Here is a 19,617-nt window from a genome sequence, read left to right as displayed (position 1 = left end):
AAACTTCTTCTACAGTGTCTACGATTTAATAAGTTTTAAAATAACATTTAAAAACACAATGCGACATTTGTACAAAACAGTTGAGAGGTTCACTAAAAATCAATCATGCACTGTACTTTTAAGTCTGATGCCCTCATGTTCATCTGCAGGCTTTATTTGAACCTCTGATAATCACTTTGCACAGTTAAAAGAATATCCTTCAGTGTGTGAAGTTGTCTTGTTTATGTGCCTCCTGTACAGATGTACTACTTCACTAAAGATTAAGTCACAGACCGTAACCCACTTCCTCAGATTACCAAAAAAACCTTTACAATCAGGAAACTACCAACCCCTCTGTTTGAGTCAGCTAAACTTCTTATAGCACAAAAAGGCAAGATGATGTTGAAAAAGCTGTTAAGTCAAAGCATAATCATCTATCCCATGTGCATGAAGCAAATTTAACCAAACAGTGCAGACCCAGTTTAGTGTTGATGTGGAAAATGTCTCTTTAGTCACCCCATGAAGTCCTGCAGGTCAACAGAAAACATCCGTGATTCTTCTGACTTCCTTTGGTGAGTTTGACTCACACATTGATTAGTTTCTGTTTAAGTTCGGAGTCTGTCGCTTTATCTGGTCGGGTCAGTTTGGATGTGTCCTGCTTTGGAAGTCCATAGAGGTAAATGGAAAGACACACCAGCAATGCTCCAGAAGCAAATGTGATTGCTGCAAAGGAAGAAAATAAAATTAGTTTCAAAAGCTTTTTTTAATAAATCCCTCTTAACTTTTGTTTACAAGTGATGATCTCAAAAGTATACATGAATAAGAATATTTACTTTTCCAACAACCAAGATTTTCCTACAAATTACACCAGTTGGCCGTAGACTTTAGGGTTTTTGTCCAAAATATTCACCTTAAATACAAGATAAGTACATCAAGTAATGATATTCTGCAAATTACATGAGGCTGTCGAAACTGACTCTGCCTAAACAACAACCTGTTTGCATAAGTACTATACTGCTTAATTCATCCTAAAGCTGAATTCATTTTCTGTGCCAAACGCTCCTAGATAGTGAGGTGGCTGGAATCTGCTAACATTCTTAATTCAGTCTAATAATATGTGTGTGGGAAAGAAACGTACTTATCTGCAGTCCAAACAATAGGACAGATGCAACTGTTGAAAGAACAATGGCTGCTGCAGCTGAAAAGCCCTTCATTATGTTGTCCGTATACTTCACCACTATGGACGTGTAAAGACCGCCAACACTGGCCAAAACTGCAACAGCACCAGAAACGGTGTCAAACAAATTTAATACTTCAGACTTAAATCATCGTCAGCTTTCCAAATACTTACATACAACCAAGCACACCCATGGTGTGTAGCCATAGAAGAAGCCTTTCTCCATGACCTTTTCTCCATCGTTGATGAAGACTCCAATCAGGGTCACCACAATGCCAGAGAGGTACATCTGAATGTTTCTGACCCACAGGGATGTGTCTGAGCTCTTCAATACTTTCTCAAAGTACACACCTTGATTACAGAAACAGAAATAAAACTAACTGAACCCAGAGGTTAAAAACATCCATCTCTTTAAAAGGATCTAGCTCTTAATTTTACCTGCAAATCCAGAGCAGAGGACAGCCACGGCAATAGCCATGAACCCAATAAAGGGATTCTGCTCAATCTGGAGAAGAAAAGAAAAACTAGTAAACACAGCCTCACCAGAACGTGCTAAACACACCTGATGGCAACCGTACCTGGACTTTGGTAGCTTCTGCAGGTTTCCACTGAACCAGCGTTACGCCACCACAGAGCATGAAAACAGAAAACCACTGCAGCCGGCTGAGAGAGCGGTTCAGCATGAGGACAGTACACAGGGCCGTGCAAGGGATCTTCAGCTGATAAGTCACCTAAACAGCAAACACAAAACCGATCTAAAGACGGGCATTTTTTAAAAGCTTTATAAGCATTTCATATTCTGGTAACACTGGAAATATAAGGGGATTTATATCCAGAATGTTTATTAGGTTAAAAAGAAATGAGAGTAATAATAAACAGTATTGCCTTTATGAGACAACACTATTAAAATTATAATTAAACATTTATTAAACTTGTTCTTGCAGCCTTGTTCCAACAAACAGCTTTAATGAACAAGATTGTGTGCACAATTTAACTTTATGACTAAAAAAAAAATTAATTGCTCACAGATTATTAAGCATAAATCTGGAAATTTTAGATGTTTTATATATAAAAACAGAGGAAATATGAAATGCAAATATGCATATCTCATTTCACAACAGAGAAGCTGACTTCTCTCGTAGTCGTAAAGTGTTTATTGTGCTCATCAGAGAGACAGCCTGAGGAAATAAACAGTCTCTGTGATGGCTGGGTTTTGCAAATTTCCTCTGTGGCACCGAACTGAAGGTAAAAGTCTAAACAGTTTGTGTCCAGGATGTGTGGGGTCAGCAGCGATGTTGGCTGCCCTTTTTTCTGACCCTGGACCTGTACAAGTGATGGATGATCAGGCACCATCTCTGGACCCAAGATAAGATGGTTCCTATAAACTAGAAGTCTCTAGTAGGAACTTCTGGTTCCTTACAGCATTTATTTGCTCTAATTGTTTTTATTACTTCCTGTATCAACATGGTAAGTTTTATACCGGTGCCAGACTTTCATTTTAGTTGTGTAAGTTCTCCTGTTTGTGTCAGTTAACTCAACAAAATCCATGTTCATATTCTAAAGTGTCTTTTCTCTTCAGCAATTTGTCCCAGAACACAAGTAGTGAAAACATTTAAAAAATAAAATGGACATGATTCCAGAAATTTCTGTCTCTCTCTCGCTCTATTTTGTTTTTACAAATTGGTTACAATTAGAAGAACAGAGCCTATCTTACCTGATAAACTGCTGCATCAAGGTTACTGAGTGCAACAAAGGCCATGTTGTTCTGAACTGCATACACTAATGAAGGCACACTCAGCTTCAGCAGTTCCTTCGGGCTGTAGATGATCTGCTCCACTATCATGTTCTTGAACCGTACGATACTACTTGTTTCTCTGGAGACATTGAAAACACAGGAAAATTAAGATTGTTTTTATGTTTAGCACAGATATGGAGGAACAAATATGGCAACAATACATGGCATGTTCCTAGCAAACCAGTTGGGCAGCTCTGTTTTTCTGCTTTGACTAAAAGCAGAAAAAAACAGAGCTCATAAAAACAGAAGACTTTTCTGTTTTTATGATGAAAGCATGATGGTGCACATCACAGTTTTTAGTAGGGAAAGGCTAGCTGTTTAGAATAGTTTCATTTGCAAAACAAGTTTAATAGACACCTATGAGAGGGTTAGAAGGAGGATTGAAGTTAAGGTTTGGAATGAGGGTTGGGATTAGGATTGGAGGGAGTGTCACAAAAAGGCAAATATTTTGCAAACCATAGAAGATGTCATTGCCAAAAGACATACCTGTAATGTCCTGAGGGAGCAGAATATGATAAATGTTGGCTGAAATTGCCCAAAGTATGCAGGAGTAGTTAAGTGGCAAAAAGTGCAAAAGTGAAAAAAACGTGAGATCTTGGAATTATTTAAGAAATATTTTGAAGGCTGTTGTGGAAAAAAATTTATTTAAAAAATAAAACAAGAAAATAAATTTAAATACCCTGTAGACACCCTACAATAAAATTTATATATAAAACCCCCCTAAAAACTAAACTTTAGAGTTAAATCCAAAGCATTTGACTGCTTTGGAGTTAAATCAATTTTAACAGCTTTTAACATTTCTTTTTTGAAAATAACATCACCTTTTCATTCACTTGCTGGTGCCGCTCAACCCAAAGTCTGTTCAGAAATGATCGACTATCTTGTCAGATTTCTGGCTGCAGCACTTTAAAAGGTTTAGCTCAGACTCTGGACTCAGAGCCCTTATTTAAGTCTGTTTTTCTACAAGTCAATTATAAAAATTTTAACACTAGTATCTACATAAGGTGCCGAACCTGGTTATTGCACTTTTAAGTCTGGGGTTTTTTTATTATGCAGTTTTCTATCTGTGTTTGCATACACTGCTGCTGCTCTTAACACCTTTTTAATTGCCCTTCTGGGAAGTCTTCCGGAATTTTATTGAATTGAATTATATCCATAAGCTTTAGGGTGTATAGTCAGTTAAAGAGTGGAAGAACAACAGCTTATAATATAGTTGTAGGGACACCCGTCATCTCTATTCCAACTGTAAACTCTGATGAAGGGAAACATCTGAAGCATGCAGACCTTTCCCCCTGGAAGTCTGAAATGGGACACATTGTGCAAGACTGCACTAGTAATCCAATTATGAGAACACCAACTTCAAGGCAAATGGTTATCCATGTACAGTGCAGGATATGCACTCAATACTCAGCAAGGGAAACTTGCGCATGAACAACTGCATAAATTCAGCTTTGTATGGAGGAGGTGTGCCTGCGGCACAGCCCAGGTGTTGAGGTCAAAGGTTCTTTTTAATTGCAGGATTTAGCTCAACTACATTGGTGTGCTTGGTGTCTTACTGTCAACTTGATAGGTCCCCATAAAAGATCTATGGGTTTAGGTCAAGGCAGGTTTGCTTACCAATCAAATTGTCATTCAGAGACTAAGGACAATAGCTACGTTTTTTGTGTTTTGACAGTGAGGAGAATGCACTGAAACCACAGACAGATGTCTCTTGGAATGAGACAATCAAATCCTGGATATATTTGTGCTTGGTGGCTTTTGCAACACAGACTCCAGCTGCAAATCATGCCCTGTTAATTTTCCTCTTCTATATAATTGGTTTTGTCTAGCAATCCTTTCAAAGCAAAGCTTATGCTTGTTACTGCTCCTTTCTCTAGTACATATTTTTCTTCCACTTAACTTTCCATCAATATATTTGATACAGCACTCTGAACACCTAGCTTCTTAAATAATTGTCTTTAGGAGAGTAAGCTGTTTTCTGTAAGTATTTCTGTAATCTTTTTTTATAGGTGTTACATTTTCAGACACTGATTATTGGGAATTTTAAGCCATAATCATCTAACTGACCGTAAATAAATACTTAAAATATTTCACTGTGTGTGTAGAGAATCCATATAAGATACATTTATTTGCTGAAATAAACTTTTCCATTATAATCCAGCACTGTATTAAATGAGATAAACACTTACTTTGCCAGCATCCCAAGGCTCAGTATTAATTTAATGACCTCAGCGATGCACACCGCTGTGGTAGAGAAGTACAGGTCCCCTGATGAAATGGTCCGTGTGTACCTTAATGCCACAGTGTACGTAGCTGCCACCAGCGTCATCACTGACAGGCAGTACAGCTTGAAGACCACGCTCACGTTTTCTGCGGAGAAAAACCATCAAAGTGTAGTTATTTATAGCATGTAATGTTGACATTTTCAATTTCAATACTTTATTAAGAAGAAGAACGGTGACGCTAACAATGAACTGTACTACGTAAGCTTTAGTTACGAATATTTTTCACTTTAATCTAATTTTACTTCAGCCCCAAACGCCACGGCAGCTAGCACTAGCCTGTCATGCTAGGGTGTGATAATTAGAGGGAAAAAAAGAAAGTGAATGACTTACCTACGGCCATTTTTGTACAGCTTTATGTCCGTCCTAGAAGAAATGAAGTCAGTTATCCTCCCCTTGTTACATGCCATATATACCAGAAGAGCTATTCAGAGTTAACCGATGAAAGCTGCCAAACCAGCAGCACAACAAAAAATCCTCACTTCCGGTTTCCTCCTACATCTCCCAGAATGCAACGGAAGTGCAAAGGTGCGTTTGCATTCCGAACCGGTCTATCCTGAGGAACACGTTGCTCAAAAATGTTTGAAATAATTCATGCTTTGCAAACATTACTTAGGCTGTTATAATAAAAAAAAAAAACAGAAACGTTTTATTTTTAATATTAGGAATTGTTTTTCGTCAGAAGTTACTAATACATAAAATATAATAAAAGTATGATGAGCAAATATTACATCTTCAGCTTCAATATATTGTAGTTGATCTCTTTCAAATGATCCCTGCAATGCATTGCAAAAGAATTTGCACTTTTCAAACTATTTCACTCTTTGTCACCTTACTGCACATTTCAGAATGTTTGTCTGGATTTTATGTGTTGGAGTCATAAAGTAATTCCACTGTGAGTAGGAAGGAAAATGTTTTAACAAAACCAAATCTAAAGTGTGGTGTTGCATCCCTCTAAAACCACGATTCCCTGTATAATAAGAGAACAGATTTAATAAATTATTGAAGCATAAAAATATGCAGTAGGACGAACCTAAAACCAGTTGAGTCATATCTGAATTGGGGTTTGATTTATTGTGTTTGCTTTACCACAAACCAAGTTGCCAAAAGAAATATACAAAGAATGTATTCCTACTTAGCAACAAGTTTTCAATACATTGGAATGTTTGTACAGCTGTAGTTAGCAAAGATAAATATACATTTTATTTTGCATGGAAATAAATTATAATTGATCAGTCTGCTCTTTACTTTCTCAATTTAGTGGTCGTTTTAAAATTTATAGTGAAAAAAAAAATTGGATGTTCAATTATTTTGTGGTTTGTTTTGGCAGACAAAATCCCCTTTTAAATATTCACTCATGAATTCTAAAAAGCTTTAATTATCACTGTAAGATAAAAATTACATATTTGTTCAAATGACTTGTTAGAAGGCAGAATTTATAGTTGAGGGCTTGGGATCCGAATCTCTTACCTTGGACATGACCTTAACTTGCATATCTTTACTTGGAAAATGATTTATGACGCGAAAAACAGTAGCTTGGTTCCACCTCTGCCCATTAAGACATGTAATAAGAATGTTTCAATTGCTTAATTTTTTTTCTAGAAAGACTAGCATGGCATCAGATATTCTTGGAATAACTAGGATTTTATTACGTTATTTTACAAAAATAATAGACGAAACAATATAAATAAAGTAGGGATTGAAAAATGTATCTAATATTTGAAAGATGAGCTTTGTGTTAGATGTGCACTGAAAACCATATTTAAATAACAAATTCTGGCTGCAGGAAATTGACAGATGCAAAGCATGTTATGTTTGTTTTGCTGAAATGCATTTTATTGCAATAAGTTAAAATAGTAACATAAACAGAACAGCATAAATAAAGAAATAGGCAAAGAATTACACTGAAAAGAACTAGAAAATATGTGTCTCAAAAAAAATTGTTACCCTTTAAACAAGGGCAACTGGAGCAAAAATGCATCAATAATCTTAACTGTTTCGGTCGTTAAACTTACAGCCCGACTTTTGTCTGAGCTTCATACGGTAATTTAGGAGAAAATCCTCCTCATCTGGGAGTAACAGCTGACCCCCCCACCAAACCTAAACAACACTGCAGCCTACTGGGCATGCCATGAATCTGTAGGAAATTTGACATGGGCAAAAGCAGCAACACAGTTCACCCTTAACTCTGATTTTCCCACAAACACCCGGATCAGGATTTTATTCTGGTGCAGCTCTACTCACAAAAAGATCACTGTCCATGCAAGGGTGTGTACTACTGCTGGAGGAAAAAGCCGCATGACTGTAAGCACACCGATGGATAGAGAAACTCAAGAGGTGTCGGACGGAACGTGCTCGAAGCCTTCGCTCTCCCTCACCAATGCCCTCTCCAGGATTATTCGGCCCTCCTTGTATCGCTGACTCTCCTCGGTGGCAAACTCGTACATCCAGCCCAGCTTGCTGTTGCAGTTCTTGCAGCTGACGTCTCGCACCATGTGTCTTCCCGTCAGCATGACTCTGTCCTGCACCTCGCTGTGCTGCAGATTCACAACCTGAAGGGCAAAAGTTGTGATTATTATCACTGGACTGTGAATAAGAATTTGACTTACCCCAGCAAACTACAATGAGATTCCAAAATCATATGTAAAAGCTGTTTGTCTGAATGCTAAAATCTTGGATGTTTCCCAGATTTCTTTTTCAAAATTGTACTTTACATTCCATCTGTAACTTTTAAGCATCAAGTTCCACAAGGTTCCCTATTGCCACCCTTTAAAATGCAGCTTTTTAACCCAAGTGAATCTTTAAATTATCAGTGATACAGAAGTTTTACAATCCTTAATGTTGGGTAATTTTCTCCAATTAAACAAAAACCAAATAGAGGATTTCATTTCTTCTCCAGATAGGTTTGTCTCCCAAATTGGTGGGCACCTGTTGTTGACATTAAGTGGTAATTTAGTGCTTAAATAAGGGTAAAGAGTTGTTTTCAAATCTGTTAAAAATGATCACTGAACTGAGTATCATTCCATGCTGAGATGCAGTGGTTATTTATGCTTTTTCTACACCTCATACAAATTATTGTAACTCTGTCTTTTACATTTTATAAAGAAATGCTTATGGATTGCTTGGAGCTTGTATAAAAGGCCTCTAATTACCTCAAATATATCACTTTAACTTTCAGAGGTTTGAGGAAGGAAACGCAAAAAGTTTAACCCCGTTTAAAAGACAGTTATTCCTGATACTAACTGAATTTTGAACTTTTAAATTCAAGTAAAAAAAAAAAAAAAATCTAAAACATGTAGTTGCCAAGTTTTCTGGCAATTATGACATAGAAATGACTTGTATAGTTCTAACTGACCTAAAACAAGAGAGGTTTGGTCAGATTTATCTTCGGATAGTGAGAAAAAATGTTTGTGTGTCTTTTTACTTGGCGTAGGTAAATATTTGGTTTCAGATGTTTTTTTATCTTTTTTGTTGCTTTCCTATTAAACACTGCGTAATGTTTATGTTGAAAGGCCATATTAAGGTAGGAGTTGTTCATTAGGGAAATTTTAAAATGTTCCTATAGGTAAAGTGCAGATTCAAATTAAACCTACAAGTCAAAGGATACTAATTATAGTCAATTTCCATTTCTGCAGTACAGCATTTCGACAGTTTGTCATGCAAGCACCATGATGTGCATAGGCACCTTATTAAAGAGGAAAGCTCTGCCAGTTGCCCCTGTGAAGCGCGTTGAGATGAGTTCAGCACGGTTGGTCAGAATAGTGTCACAATTGGCACAGGAGAAGAGGCGACTCCCACCGATGTGATCCAGGAAGATGCGGCCCATTTTCTCAACTTGTGGGACAAAAACAAAGCTCAAGTTTAGGAGAAGCAGAACAGAAGAAAGGAAAACTGACCCATTTAAATGTAATGGCAGCAAAACATCTGAATAATGCCAGATGCTCGTTCAAATAGGATCAACTCCTGTACTTCAAATATTTATGCAAATATCTGACCGATTTGAAAATTACAACGTCCTCTGTTCAAACTGCCAATAGCAATGTAATTTAATATTTCATAGATTAACATATATCCAGCACTATCCAAGACCATTTTAAACATATTCCTTCTTGGTTCAATAATGGCATTAGCCTTAAAGTGTATCCTGTTTTGGTTAGATTTTGGACAGTTAAACACAAACATATCTGAGAGTATTTTATCACAGTTTGGTCGATGGGCAAGAGAAAATATTAAACAGATGATTTTATGCAATGATAATAAAGTATCAGCGTTTTGAAGCAATTCACTCGCTACCTAACCTCTGACACTCTTTTATCCTAAATTTATGTTGATCACCTGAAGGCAACCTCAGGCCTGGTTTACTGCTAGCTACATCACTGTAATTCAGTTTCCTCTCGACGTGTGCAAATCTGTAGTTTTTGTTTGAACTATTGTCACATAATAATAAACATTAACATTAGGCAATGCCCCATTATTAGTCAGAAAACAGTCTAAAACAATGACATCGGACATTACATGCTTCTACTTAGAGCTAATGTTTACATCAAAATGCCAAACAGTCAAACGGTGAACTTAAAATATCTTACCTCGTAATTTATAAAGACGACAACTGAAAAGTATTTTCAAATCGAAATGTAACTCACTCTTCGCCTTTATCCTCTAGAAAACTATAATTCTTCGTCTTTAGTGCTTTGTTTTCGTGAGACCAGCGTCCTAGGCGACGAAAGTAAAGTTAGCAAATATGTCAGTCAGAGTTTCCGCTGAAGACTTTCAAAAGCAAATTTTGAGCGAATCTATTTTGTATTATAATGAATAATTTACTTTATATTTATATTGATAATAACACTTGACATAATTTCTCAAAATTTAAACGCCTGCACTACATGTGTTGCTTCTTTAGAATTGGTCTGTTATAAAAAGCTCTTTTATTTTGATAGTCAGACCTCCTCCTGTACAAATAACTTTACTTTGTGCACGAGCGTTCCCATTTTGTGACGTAGAAGCATCCCAATCCCCTCATTGGTCACAGAGAATTGCCACATGTTGCAATCTTTGTTTGGGGGAGGTCGTGGGTGATTGCATTAAAGCCCTTCAGTTAAAGGAGTCGAGCATTTTGTTGTGTGTTCATTCTCATTCTTGCTGGGCCTTTGGCAGAAATAAATAAAATATAACCGTGATAGTTTGAAAATTATTAGCTTACCATTTGTATCATTCAGGGAAGAGAACATGTTTTCACAGAGATACAGGACCATATTGCAGCAGAAGAAGATGAATTTGAAATTTGAAATTTTATTTTATTCGAACATGATACAAATATAAAAAAATAAAAATAGTACACAGTAACAAGAAGTGCATAAGAAAGAAGAGAAAATACAGATTTTTTTGTTTCAGTTAACATATCATGCTCAAAATGGGGTAGGAAGAAGTGAGAACTTATAAACTCCTACCCCTAAACACTTGAAACTTTAGAGTCCTAAAATTTATGAATTGACAGTGTTAAAGAGGAAGTACATCAAAAAATGTATTTCACGGTGAAAACGTTAGCAGTATATTTTATGGTTTAAAAAAATAAGCTGTGATAGATGCTGCTGTTATGTAAAAAGCTTATGCTTAACCCTTTATAGTAAAATACTTGCTTTGGACTTTTTCCTTATGCTGTTGCAGTTAGGCATTACAACATTTAATTTCTCTCTGGAATTAATGTGGCGTTTTGGAATTGAACTGAATTGAAGATGTTCCCTAAAAAGGTTTCTGTGACATAAATTACCTGCTTTGTTCGGTCCATTCTTTAATTGCATGGATTCATTTTATCACTTTATTAACGAAGATAAATATTTAGGAGCTATGAGCTGCGCTTGGCGTGCCAGTTAGTGATAATTGTAAATCACTTTGGCATCAAACAAACCAAGCAGCACTTTCTAACTGGCTGTAAGATCAAGACAGTCACACCTACTATGACATCATACAACAAACCTTACTCCCAAGCAAATAGATTATCTTTTGTGATTAACAATAGGTGATAGGTGATTTACAAGAATGAATTTTTAAGATGCACAACAACAAAGCACATTTAAGGTTCATAACTGTGGGCTTTCCTGCTCAGTCTCCAAGCAGTGAGATGGTGGATGCAGTTTTCAAGCTTTCATTCTGAATTTTGATCAGATTTGTGAAAAGTAATCTGTATGGCCCATCTGGTAGACTTTCAGTCTGATACCTTTAATCCCAGACATGGGATAACCTTTTCTTTTTACATCTCTCTTGATTCCACCCATGTGTGCAAATTGACTTTTCTTGTTTCTATTCATAATGTCAGCCTAAAGCATAATTGACTAAGTCCTGCAGGACTCAGGCAAAGCACATGTTTCATGCTTTCTTCATTTTGCTGTTTATTAACAATTGTATGCTTATTTCAGAACTGCATTGCAGATGTGTTATTTCTGACATATAAAACTGAGAAACCTCTAATGAAAGTAAAAATATTTTGAATAATGACAAATAGTTAGTTGAGCAATCAAATCAAGTTCTTCCATTTTTTTCTTTACCCTTTATATTAACGATTTCAAATTGTGTAAAATTTTCTACAGATCTTGTAACTGAGAAAGAAAATTATGGAACAATGTTTCTCATTACATTTTGTTCTAACACACTATAGCAAAATCTCAGAACATTTGATCAAATGTCCATATTTTTATATTAAACTGTTAGCATCTGGGTCAATATGTTTTGTTTCCTATTAGCTTATATCTAAGATTTATATTAGTCAGCAGCACAAATTATCTTTTTTCATCTTTTCCAGTTTTTACTCTTACTTTTATTGTCCATTATTTGCATCTGTTGCATAAAATATTTTGTGTTAAGGGCCACTTCAGAACAACCAAGACATCTTATCTGTGCAAAGATTAGAAAGAATCAGATAAAGAGCACCAAGCTTCATCAGGAGGTTCAGACTGAGCCTATGTCCTTGACATAAGATAAGGTGCCATAAAGGCGGTGCAGACTAATATCAGGATCACAAATCAGGAAAATCCATCTAACAAAAAACTAATTTCCTCTTATGTCATGTTGTCCTTCACCTTTCCAATCAAAAGGCAGATAGGGGAGTTATTTTTACAATGTTGAAGAATCATTGTTATATAATTGAACAGTTAAATTCTTGGCTGGTAAATGCTAATGTTGCAAATCGTTATATTGTTAATGTATTCCAAAAATGCAACTTAGCAAAACTGTGTTACCGTTTGTTTTGTTTTTTTCCCCCATCACATCATTTATCTCACTATTTTTGAATGAATAATAAAATGAGTGGCCATATGTCATTTCATTCTGTTTTGTAAAACAAATGATGAATATGAATAATGGAAACCAACTGAATCTCACCTAAAACAATGCTATGGACTGACACAATTGTGAATTACCAAATATACTCAGGGTTTGACATGATGCAACAAATTATCAGAGGTCGTCCAAGTTCGTGAGGATTTAGAAAAACACTTGTAATAAAAAAAAAAAAAACAGAAATCATCTGAGGGCTCAGGAACTCCCAGTCCTGTAGAAAAGCCTTTATTCCTCTGTTCCTTTTGTTCCAAGGCTTGCTTGTAATCCACTTATTACAAAGTCACACTTTCCACCTTTTTCTTTATTTTCATCTTGGAAAAGTACCAAAAACTTGGATTGACTGATGAAAGAAAGATGCAGCACCAGCAATGTGATTCCCAAAGAGCTATAGAAAGGAAACATGGCAGTAAGTATAAAATAAACTAAAAGATGATGCAAGCCCCAGACCTTTTAAAGTTTTTCTAAATATAGTACTACCTAAATGCTGCACACCTCCATTTTCCCTCTTCCCTTGTTTTTTAAGCACACAGTAAAAATGCTCTCTCTTTTTCCATTTGTTCTATGCCTGCAAAGACAAACTTTAAAAGATGTTCTACTTAAGATCAGTAATACATATGAATGTTTTTCTCATGACGGGAATGTTTATGTGCCATTTTGATGTGTAACCTTCTATGTTTTGTTTGATGACTAAAAGTAAATTCAACACGCTTCATTTTAAGGACAAATAACAATGGAAAACTGAGTTTCATTATGAATCACTTTAAAAATGAATAGGTATGATTACAAACAAGGCTTTGATAGAGAAAATCCTCACATTTCTATTATGGTTTCTGATAAGTAAGGGTTAGGGTTAAAATTAGAGCATGGCTTGCTCTAATTTTCCTAATCTCCGAATGTAATAACAATAATTCAAAAACAGAATCTTGAAATGCTACAAAACATGACATTGCTTTCAAGGAAGGTTTCATTCAGATAACGTCTGTTCCATCATTTCAGCGGAAAACCTCACAGCCGTGTCCTTTGAACAAGTGAACAGTCCAGTCGCCTCCCCCCTTTATGGAGGCTCATGATGTTTGACGTCTCAGGCTATAAGTGATAATGACAGTGGAAGACAGTTAAGAGTAGCGAGAGGTGAATGCAGAGAAGGAGACACAACAGCAACAACATTTGGGGAAGATGTTTCAGCAGCTGCTTCTGATCTCCCTGCTGGGTTTCAGCTGGGCAACAGGTCTCTGTTGATTATGCTACTTCATAATCAAATTCAGATTAGTATTTCAGACTAAAGTATAGTAAGTGATGATTAAGATTAACTGATGGCAGTTGTCTCTGGAGCATTCAAAAATCTTATATTTGTATAATGTGTTTTTTTACATAGTATATTTTAACTCATACTCTTTGCATTCTGAATTGGATAGTTGTCAATTATCAATAATCTGCTGTGCATTTGTGTCATTAAGGTTTTTGTTTATTTGATCACAATTATTTATTGTCTGCATAAAGATAAAATGCAATAGGCATTACATTTTCTACATAAAATTAAAATGTCTTATTAATTCCTTATCAGCTGGACAGCCTTGCACCAAGATATTTCCTTCCCAGCAGCCTCCATTAACTGGTAGGTTTCCTTTACAGATTTACACCCAGTTAATTTTTATTACTCATATTAAAAGAAAAAAATGAGAATAAGTTGTAGATTTCATAGTATTTGATTAATGAAGTCCTTCTTTAGAGGAATGTTATCAATTTCTGCATACGTTTTTCAATAATTGCACAACTTCCTTATGCTTTTTCTGACTTCTGCAATATTCAACATAAGCAAATATATTTTTATGTTTTCTTCTCAAGCTGACACAGTCAGACCATCTGATGTAGCAGTGCTTTCCTATGCTGGACTTAATGAACAAAGGTGAGAAAAAACCATGATTTTTAATACAGTAAAGTCTCTATTGAAAGATCTGAAATTCCCTCTCTGGTCCTCCTCTGCAGCACTGAGCTGTCCACAGTCTTATCAAAACTCACAGGTATGTTCCTGCTTTTATTTCTCCAGTTTTCATAATTACTGTGAAATTCACTCACCCAGGATTTCCTTGTTCTTGTTTTTTCCTATGATTTAATGGGAACTGTAAATTCCAGCTTCTTGCTGTTCTATTTGTTACATTAGACAAAAACTCTTTTGAGATTTATCAGAGCTTTTATTGCACCACTTTGCACTATCTTTACCGCACTGATATTGACATTAGCTGAGATAGTATCAGACATCCACACATTGCCTGTATTTTCTCAGGTTTAGGTGGTTGCCGGGGGTTTTGGGTGGGCTGTGGGCTGGTGCTGTCTCCAGCTGTTATCTAGCAAGAGGGCCTCTCTCTGGACAATTCAACTGCGTTTGCTCTGTGCAACACAGGATCACTCACACACAATTTAGGGAGACCAATTTACCTAGAATGCAAGTTTTTGGACAGTGGGAGGAAGTTGGAGAAGAGAACCCATGACAAGATTCAGCCTTCCTGGAACAAAACAGCACAGAACTAATTCAGCTGCCACTGCTATAAAAGCTTTTTAAAATCTGGGTTACTGTACTACTACTTCATATACTGCCTGAAACAAAACAGTGCTTTGGCATTTAATTTTCACAGACTGAAATATTGTATATTATAACTCTGTTCTTTACCGTACATGCTGAGGTGTTGCTTAAATTCTGAATTGTTAGAGTTTTGATGTTTAACTCCTTTGTGTTTTTATTTATTCATTTTCTCCTCCTTTTCTTGAACAGAGCTGGTGACTCTGTTCAATCCTGGACTAGTGACTCCCATCTCAGAAGACAAACGCATCCCTCAGTTTCTTCAACATGGGTACAAAGTTTTGTCTCGTCACATAATTTGTGATTCTGAATGCTTCAAGTTATGTCTTTTTATTCTTATTGAAAGTCTCTTACTACTTACAGCACACTGGTGGACCAAGCAAATAAATTGTCCCTTTACTTACAGAGCAACAAGGTAAAAACTCCAGTTTATTTTTCCGATTTAACTTTATCTTAATTCGTTAATTTCAATTTGATTCTCGTCTTTAGACATTTTCGCTACAATGCTGTCCTAACGCAGCTAGGAAAAGAAAGGTGACACCTTTGGTAAAGAGGCAAACGTCATTGTTTGGATAAAAATACATACTGTTTAAATTTAGTCCAGTAAAGAAAAATACCGCTCTAAATACAAAGTATTGTAAAATTATTTCTTCAATTTTGTCTGCTACAAGTGGAATCTTTATTTTATTTTAATTTGTTATTTTCATGGTTTCTTTTTTTCTTTTTTGTTGTCACTCTTATATATTATCCAAATAATACATTGACGTTTGTGATTGTATTAGGGACAAAAAGCGAAGTGTGTGAATATTGTTCCCATGCACTACATAATTTGCCATTTAAAATATCATTTATATAGTGTCATGGCTTCTAATCTCATCTAACATAAGTCTAGATAGACTAATACCGAGTCTGAAAAAAAAAACCTGATAAAAATATCATATGATCTGATTTCCTCCAGCAGGGCGCTGATGAGAATCAAGACTGGAAGTTGGTGCTTCTCTTTGTTCAGCTGGATCGACTCTGTGCCTGTGAGCAGCAGGAGCAGGTAAACAATGCATTTGGATAAAAGGGAAGAAGAGAAAAAAGCAGCAAATCTGTCTCAGGCAATCTAGAGTTTAAACATGCATCAGAAATGGATGGAGAGTTTCAAATAGGGTGAATGCTTGACTGGCACCTTTACAGCTCAGTTGAATGAGATTGTATCATGTTGTGCATGTTTAATTCTGTGTTGTACATGACTGACATTTACATGGAATTAATGTTTAATAGAGAATATAAAGACTTTAAGTACACAATGCAACTGAGTCAAAAACAGACAAACTAGTAACATAATTAGATACTGAAGAGGAAATTATAAACATGACTCTATCAGTTGCTTAGAGCCTAAACTTCAAAGGCCACTAATAAAAATCACTTGTTCATTAGAGTTTAATGCGTGTTGTTTCAGAGGTTTAAAGTTACAGAGTCCAGATATTATCTCACAGTCCAACTCTCACTCCTGAACTTTCCTTGACGTGATTTAATCACAAGATGTGATGGAAAAATGTTATTCATGTGTAATTAGTTCCTGAAAAAAGAACTTCAAAGTGACTAAAGCATAACGGTCAAGAAATTATTCACAAAACAATCCTTGTGTCTTTGCTGCAGATCTCGTCTCTTCTCAAACAGCTGGTTGAGGAGGTAGATATTGCTGTGCAGTTGCTCCACTCTCAGGTATGTTGCAAATTAAATAGTGTCATTGCTCTTTGCAGTAATTTAAGAGACAGTGATTATGTGTATAATGTACTTTTACTTGTACTTGCTGCAGCTGAAAAAGACCATTGTCAGTGTGGCATTGTGGGATGGAGGACTAAACACATTCCAGACAAAGTAAGCAGCACCAAAAGAAAGAATCAGAAAGGGATAATACTGGGCTCAAAGAGAAAAGTGGAAAAAGAAAATTGTCTGCTATGAGTATTTAGCCTACTATTTTGAAATAACTGAATTTTGAGCATGTTTTTGGCTGTTCTTAGTAGCTTGATAGGTTTTGTTGAGTAAATAAAGGTGTTTTGCTTACAGGATGTGCCCATGCACACACACATACACCGACGGAGAACTCAAGCTTCAGAGAGCCGTGCTGACTCACACCCTGCAGGTAGGTTTCTCATTCCCACCAAATAAAGCTTCTTCCTTTTTAATAAGATCTACTTAGTTGTAGAGTGAGCTGTTGCATAACGTCATGTTTGCTAAAGACTTGTAAGATAAAAGGAGTCTGAACAGTTTCAAACTGCTCTTTTCTAACTGTTTTTATTTTCCAGGAGTTGCTGGATGAGCTGATGGTACAGAAACATTGGTACAGAGACAGAGATGACTTCACTGTCACTCTTCAGGCGACCCCTCTCATCAGAGGCCTGTCATCTGTGAGTTTAAGCTGCTGATGTGATCGTTTTACATTTACACTTTCTCCGACAAGCAGCATCTAACATACCTGTATATTTAGAGAAAGGAGAAAGGTGATCATATCTTTTGAATATGTATAAATCTTTCTTGCTAGCAGACTGGAAAGCCTATTGGAGAGTTTGAAGCCTCAAAGCGAACTGATGAACTGATGCTACAGTTGTGGAAAAACCTGGTGAGATCTGAAGTTGTGAAAGTGACACTGACCAACACTTTTAGTCTGTCACTCTGAGAGGATGTCACATCTATGTGTGTGGTTTATTTTTTTTTCACAGCTTCAGCCCATTGTCGACCAACATATTCCAGACCATAAGAAAAACATCCTTACATTGCAATGCCCCACTGAGGTGAGTATAAATACAAAAGGTCTTCACAAACAGTCATAGGGTGCGTTCACACTGCAGCCTGAAGTGACTCAATTCCGATTTTTTTTGACGTAATGCGACCTGTATCCGATCTTTTCATGGCAGTGTGAACAGCACAGGTCAGATTCTTTTTCGAATCTGACCCATATCCGATACGTATCCGATTCAAATGCGACCTAACGTCCAGGTCGCATTCATCCGAACTGAACGTCACCGTTTCTCAACAAATCTCACTATTCTGCGTCCTGATATGTGCAAGTGGGAAGAAAAACAACAACCATGACGGAATATATGAGGATTAAGTTGTTAATATGTTGCTCCGGCCGGACAACAACTTCAAATATGTAAGCTAAGCTCCACCGTTAGCCTCCATGTTTACTTCCGCAAGCACTGAGCACTTCTTCTTTTTATGGCGGTTGGCAGAACACTTAGAATGCTGACGCTATTGCGCCCTCTACTGCGCATGCGGGACACTTTCAGGTCGTTTGCCCGTTTACACTNCTATCTTTACCGCACTGATATTGACATTAGCTGAGATAGTATCAGACATCCACACATTGCCTGTATTTTCTCAGGTTTAGGTGGTTGCCGGGGGTTTTGGGTGGGCTGTGAGCTGGTGCTGTCTCCACTACCTGACAGACAGCACCAGCTGTCATGACAAGATTCAGCCTTCCTGGAACAAAACAGCACAGAACTAATTCAGCTGCCACTGCTATAAAAGCTTTTTAAAATCTGGATTACTGTACTACTACTTCATACACTGCCTGAAACAAAACAGTGCTTTGGCATTTAATTTTCACAGACTGAAATATTGTATATTATAACTCTGTTCTTTACCGTACATGCTGAGGTGTTGCTTAAATTCTGAATTGTTAGAGTTTTGATGTTTAACTCCTTTGTGTTTTTATTTATTCATTTTCTCCTCCTTTTCTTGAACAGAGCTGGTGACTCTGTTCAATCCTGGACTAGTGACTCCCATCTCAGAAGACAAACGCATCCCTCAGTTTCTTCAACATGGGTACAAAGTTTTGTCTCGTCACATAATTTGTGATTCTGAATGCTTCAAGTTATGTCTTTTTATTCTTATTGAAAGTCTCTTACTACTTACAGCACACTGGTGGACCAAGCAAATAAATTGTCCCTTTACTTACAGAGCAACAAGGTAAAAACTCCAGTTTATTTTTCCGATTTAACTTTATCTTAATTCGTTAATTTCAATTTGATTCTCGTCTTTAGACATTTTCGCTACAATGCTGTCCTAACGCAGCTAGGAAAAGAAAGGTGACACCTTTGGTAAAGAGGCAAACGTCATTGTTTGGATAAAAATACATACTGTTTAAATTTAGTCCAGTAAAGAAAAATACCGCTCTAAATACAAAGTATTGTAAAATTATTTCTTCAATTTTGTCTGCTACAAGTGGAATCTTTATTTTATTTTAATTTGTTATTTTCATGGTTTCTTTTTTTCTTTTTTGTTGTCACTCATATATTATCCAAATAATACATTGACGTTTGTGATTGTATTAGGGACAAAAAGCGAAGTGTGTGAATATTGTTCCCATGCACTACATAATTTGCCATTTAAAATATCATTTATATAGTGTCATGGCTTCTAATCTCATCTAACATAAGTCTAGATAGACTAATACCGAGTCTGAAAAAAAAAACCTGAT

The 19,617-nt window shown here is 36.3% G+C and overlaps 3 protein-coding genes across 5 annotated transcripts; 1 reads left to right on the top strand and 2 right to left on the bottom strand.

The window, feature by feature from the left end:
- Positions 1-12: 12 nt before the first annotated feature.
- Positions 13-5,801, bottom strand: slc35a1 (solute carrier family 35 member A1). 2 transcript variants are annotated; one of them, XM_016668348.1, is made up of 9 exons: positions 5,567-5,801; positions 5,141-5,321; positions 3,438-3,476; positions 2,871-3,030; positions 1,735-1,887; positions 1,595-1,661; positions 1,331-1,507; positions 1,118-1,252; positions 13-702 (listed from the first exon to the last, which is right to left on the bottom strand). In XM_016668348.1, the coding sequence occupies exons 1-9, from the start codon at positions 5,574-5,576 to the stop codon at positions 563-565; spliced, it is 1,062 nt and encodes a 353-aa protein (XP_016523834.1). In that variant the 5' UTR covers positions 5,577-5,801; the 3' UTR covers positions 13-562. The 2 variants fall into 2 exon arrangements, with proteins under 2 accessions (XP_016523834.1, XP_007544781.1); XM_007544719.2 differs by lacking the exon at positions 3,438-3,476 and having other exon boundaries at positions 5,567-5,796.
- A 1,241-nt stretch (positions 5,802-7,042) lies between these two features.
- LOC103132774 (protein yippee-like 5) lies at positions 7,043-10,023 on the bottom strand. 2 transcript variants are annotated; one of them, XM_007544641.2, is made up of 3 exons: positions 9,877-10,023; positions 8,919-9,067; positions 7,043-7,785 (listed from the first exon to the last, which is right to left on the bottom strand). In XM_007544641.2, the coding sequence occupies exons 2-3, from the start codon at positions 9,057-9,059 to the stop codon at positions 7,564-7,566; spliced, it is 363 nt and encodes a 120-aa protein (XP_007544703.1). In that variant the 5' UTR covers positions 9,060-9,067; positions 9,877-10,023; the 3' UTR covers positions 7,043-7,563. The 2 variants fall into 2 exon arrangements, with proteins under 2 accessions (XP_007544703.1, XP_007544655.1); XM_007544593.2 differs by having other exon boundaries at positions 9,820-10,020.
- Positions 10,024-12,965: 2,942 nt separating this feature from the next.
- On the top strand, positions 12,966-18,892 carry LOC107833404 (phospholipase B1, membrane-associated-like). The gene is made up of 14 exons (XM_016662597.1): positions 12,966-12,971; positions 14,066-14,180; positions 14,411-14,471; positions 14,552-14,586; positions 15,336-15,414; positions 15,507-15,558; positions 16,102-16,188; positions 16,791-16,856; positions 16,951-17,012; positions 17,202-17,277; positions 17,441-17,542; positions 17,677-17,754; positions 17,855-17,926; positions 18,884-18,892. The coding sequence occupies exons 1-14, from the start codon at positions 12,966-12,968 to the stop codon at positions 18,890-18,892; spliced, it is 900 nt and encodes a 299-aa protein (XP_016518083.1).
- The last annotated feature ends 725 nt before the right edge of the window (positions 18,893-19,617 follow it).

Source organism: Poecilia formosa, unplaced genomic scaffold (assembly GCF_000485575.1).
Source record: "Poecilia formosa unplaced genomic scaffold, Poecilia_formosa-5.1.2 Scaffold1, whole genome shotgun sequence".
Lineage (NCBI taxonomy): Eukaryota > Metazoa > Chordata > Actinopteri > Cyprinodontiformes > Poeciliidae > Poecilia > Poecilia formosa.
This window is presented reverse-complemented; position numbering and strand designations above follow the sequence as displayed.

Bases quoted from the DNA above. Each gene is read 5' to 3' on its own strand.
- LOC107833404 (XM_016662597.1), top strand. The intron at 17,013-17,201 runs GTAAGCAGCACC...TTTTGCTTACAG, and splicing joins CTAAACACATTCCAGACAAA to GATGTGCCCATGCACACACA. The intron at 17,278-17,440 runs GTAGGTTTCTCA...TTTATTTTCCAG, and splicing joins TGCTGACTCACACCCTGCAG to GAGTTGCTGGATGAGCTGAT.
- slc35a1 (XM_016668348.1), bottom strand. The intron at 1,253-1,330 runs GTAAGTATTTGG...GTGCTGTTGCAG, and splicing joins ATGGGTGTGCTTGGTTGTAT to TTTTGGCCAGTGTTGGCGGT. The intron at 703-1,117 runs GTACGTTTCTTT...CTTCCTTTGCAG, and splicing joins ATTGTTTGGACTGCAGATAA to CAATCACATTTGCTTCTGGA.
- LOC103132774 (XM_007544641.2), bottom strand. From the start codon at position 9,059: ATGGGCCGCATCTTCCTGGATCACATCGGTGGGAGTCGCCTCTTCTCC. The intron at 7,786-8,918 runs GTGCCTATGCAC...TTTGCCCTTCAG, and splicing joins GAGCTTTCCTCTTTAATAAG to GTTGTGAATCTGCAGCACAG.